The sequence below is a fragment of the Aplysia californica genome, unplaced genomic scaffold (assembly GCF_000002075.1).
Source record: "Aplysia californica isolate F4 #8 unplaced genomic scaffold, AplCal3.0 scaffold01077, whole genome shotgun sequence".
NCBI lineage: Eukaryota > Metazoa > Mollusca > Gastropoda > Aplysiida > Aplysiidae > Aplysia > Aplysia californica.
The window spans coordinates 22129-25587 of NW_004798347.1; the positions used below are offsets into that span (position 1 = coordinate 22129).

Below are 3459 nucleotides of genomic sequence, written 5' to 3' on the forward strand. Positions count from 1 at the left end.
CTCTCTCTCTCTCTCTCAAGTGAATACCATAACTCAACGAAATTCATTGTGTCAAGTCAAAACTGACTTGTATTGGGTCATTCTTTTCCATGTTTGAATGTCTTTGTTCCCTCACACTTGTCCCACTTTTTTGTACGCCCCTAGACTCTATATAATACTATTATAAATGCATCATTCATGCCTGGCACCCAGTTCCAAAAGCATAGATCTAGATCTACAATAATTCTGTGGTAGCTTTTACTATACTAGGATTTTTTTATTCCTTCTGTTGTTATTGACGTTATTGTTGTTGTTTTAATTGTTGTTGTTGTTGTTGCCACGATTGTGGTTTTGCTCGAATCTGCGCATTATTTACTAATTCTTCGAACAGGTGCATGCACCACGATCATTGAGCATTCGCTAATTCTTCGAACAGACGTTCACGACTACTTTCCAGGAAATCTATCGCTTCGCGGCTTCAGCCGCTTTTGGTCTGAATCGAGCAAAATTTAAGCAAATTCTTTGAGAGAAAGTTAAAAGAAGAAAAAAATTGTAAGCATTCGAAATTAAGCGCATTATTCCTTATAGCTTTTATTATTTCTAGATGGATCGAAATTGTCTTGGACCCATTGGCCTTTGATTTTGGAGAGAGAAAAAACTATGATAAATCGTGCAGGGGACGAGTTGGTTTGTTAGGACCTTGATTGAGACACATCTGCTTGCCAAGCTACATTTCTTAGCGGTGAATTTACTGGAGTGATTTAATATATACTTCTGATTGTCTTTTATTTCTGTTTGTGTTGACTTTATTGCTTTAAAAAAAGTAATGGGGTCTTCTGCTATTATGATACCAATCTAAGCGAATATTGAATACACGTAGCCTAGGCCTAATTAATAGTGAATAGCAACTTCGACCATCAATTTTGATTCTAAAAGCCCTATCAGGCATAACAACACACCGTATTCTCCCGATGGTCATTTGGAAACCGAAAGTAGTAGGCTCCAGTAGTGGGCGTTAGCCAAGCGAGCTAGCTCTAACTCTAGCTCTCATATTCTAGCATCGTCCTGTCGATGCAATGACACTGTTCATTGAATTTAATACGAATCATAATCCAAATAATCTTCGATGCAAAGGTCTCAAGATCTAGATCTAGAATCTAGACAACATTCATGGCGTATGAATTAATCCTTTACGCACTTGTACAAGACTTTTAAAAATCTTTGTTTTGAGTTTGAACTGGGCCTCTTACTCTCACGACAAGCAATTTAAAAAAGCTTGCTTAGGCCTACCGATCGAAAGACAATCACGTGAACACTATAGGCCTACTGAAACAGTGAAGGCGTAGACACCTTCCAAAGAATTTTCTTATTTGTGCGTCTGATCACTCTGACACACTTTTATTGAGATTGAAGAACTGACATTGCTGACAGACTGGTTGTGCAGAAGTTGTGTGAGTATGGTTGTTCAAGTAGAAGATAGCTAACAGAACGATTGGCAGACACATGATTTTTCACATGCCAACATTTTAGTTTTCTCCGAGATCGAGCTACGTAAACGAGAGACGATAGGCTAGCCTAGTAGTAGTAGTCTACAGCTTGGGCCAGACCGCGAATCTGACCAATCCCGTGACAACAGCAACTGCGCCGGTAAACTAAAAACAAACATGACGGCTGATCCAAAGAACACACACTGTAAGTGGTGTGCCGCAATAAACTGCACTAATTCAAAGAACAGACGACCTGAATTAGCTTTTTTTCGTTTTCCTAAAGACCCTGAAAGGTAAGTCAACTGGTGGATAAGTAGATTTATATATAAAGCTTTAAAAAATAGTATTTTATTCAGTGAAAATGTGTTTCAAAACACAATTTGTATTTACCATGAATGAAAACGTGTGTTGTAACTTGTGTTTTAAGTAGAATATAGATCTAGATCTAGATCTAGATATAAATACATAGATTTTTTTGTAAATCTAGGTTTAAGATCTATTTAGATCTAGAATCTAGATCTAGATCTAATTCAGTGCTCATCTACCAGTCAGGATCTAGAAAACAATGCATGCTATGTATTTAGATCTAGACTTAGATCTGATCTATCTAGATTCTGGTTAGAACATAGCTTAGATCTATCTAGATTCTGGTTAGGACATAGTCTAGATCTATAGATCTCGACTGAAAGCTGTGACTTGTATCCTATAGATGAAGTACATGTAGAATCTAGATCTAGTAGATCTATTAAGTAGTCTTGTTGATGATGCACAGATCAAATTAAACTAAATCTATTGGTTTTGACTAAAATTAACTTTTGTTTATAAAAGGGGCTGAGACTACTAGATTCTAGATCTAGTACCTGCTGAGTGCAGACAGACTTAGCAAGTGTGTACTAGGAAAGAGATGGGAAGGGGAGACGGGAGGAGTTTTATAACGGGCATCGTTAACCCTCAAACTGCATCTCTGCCTCAGACCTCTTTTTATTTGCAGTTTGTTATGGCATTAATTATTTTATAAGGACCTTGCAGTTTAAGGGTTAGTAGTCAACATGTTGCAGTCGATCATGTCATTTCGTCTTATTATTCAATCAATGCCGCCCAAGTGGTCAATAGAGTCAGATTTGTTATCCTTCATTTCGTCTTATTATTCAATCGGTAACCTCCGGTTATCTATATCTTTCCAAAAAACTATATTTATCAACAGTTCTTTCTATTGTTACGTTTCTTTATACAGTGAAACATTGATATTAGATCGAAAGAACAAACCCGGGCAGTAAAAATAGTTCTTTATATCAGTAGTTCTTTACTTATTTCACAGTCAACACACACAAACGGGTCAAAGAATGTGTTCTTTATTTCCATAAGTTCTTACAAAGGTGTGTACTTTATAGGTGTGCTCTACTGTACTTTTATCACCAGATGTATGCAATGGGTGATAAATTCAAGAAGGAAAGACCTTGAAGGAAAACATCCAGAGCAACTGTATCGAGGCACATGTTTATGCTCCGAGCATTTTGAACCCTGGTGTTTTAGTACAACAGCAACACACCGCCTTCAACTGAAAAAAAATGCAATTCCTACCAAATTTGACATCCCGAATCCTCCTCCTAAATTGACACCATCACGTCCACCTATTTGTAAAACAAAGCAAATTGGATTTAGCAGTACACTTGCATCAGAAAATAGAAATGGTGAGTTGTTATCTCTCTTGCTCTTTCTTTCTTTCTCCATTTTTCTCTCTCTCTCGTTCTCTTTTTCTCGTCTTCTTCATTGATGTTGTTGAATAATGTATGAAGTTACTTGTATTTGATATGCCAAAATTGTCTAGAAGTTTAATGTTGTTATTCCTGCTCATATTCGTTAATAAATTGTTGTCTCCCTCCCCCTTTCTCCACATATTGATGATATTGTTGTTGCTGCTGCTCTTGCTCCTGATGTTGTTGTTTTTATTGTTCTCTCTCTCTCTCTCTCTCTCTCTCTCTCTCTCTCTCTC

The 3459-nt window shown here is 37.0% G+C and overlaps 1 protein-coding gene across 5 annotated transcripts in view; it reads left to right on the forward strand.

Annotated features, from left to right (window-relative positions):
* The window catches only part of LOC101864036 (tigger transposable element-derived protein 4), a 27111-nt gene that overhangs the window by 2568 nt on the left and 21084 nt on the right, over positions 1 to 3459 (forward strand). The window contains exons 1-2 of one of the 5 annotated variants that reach the window (XM_005111559.3): positions 1441 to 1759; positions 2886 to 3157. The exons of 1 other annotated variant lie outside the window; for it this stretch is intronic. In XM_005111559.3, the coding sequence (XP_005111616.1) occupies positions 1644 to 1759; positions 2886 to 3157 (388 nt within the window). In that variant the 5' untranslated portion in view covers positions 1441 to 1643. 3 more of the 5 variants (XM_005111564.3, XM_005111562.3, XM_005111565.3) reach the window with 3 other exon arrangements.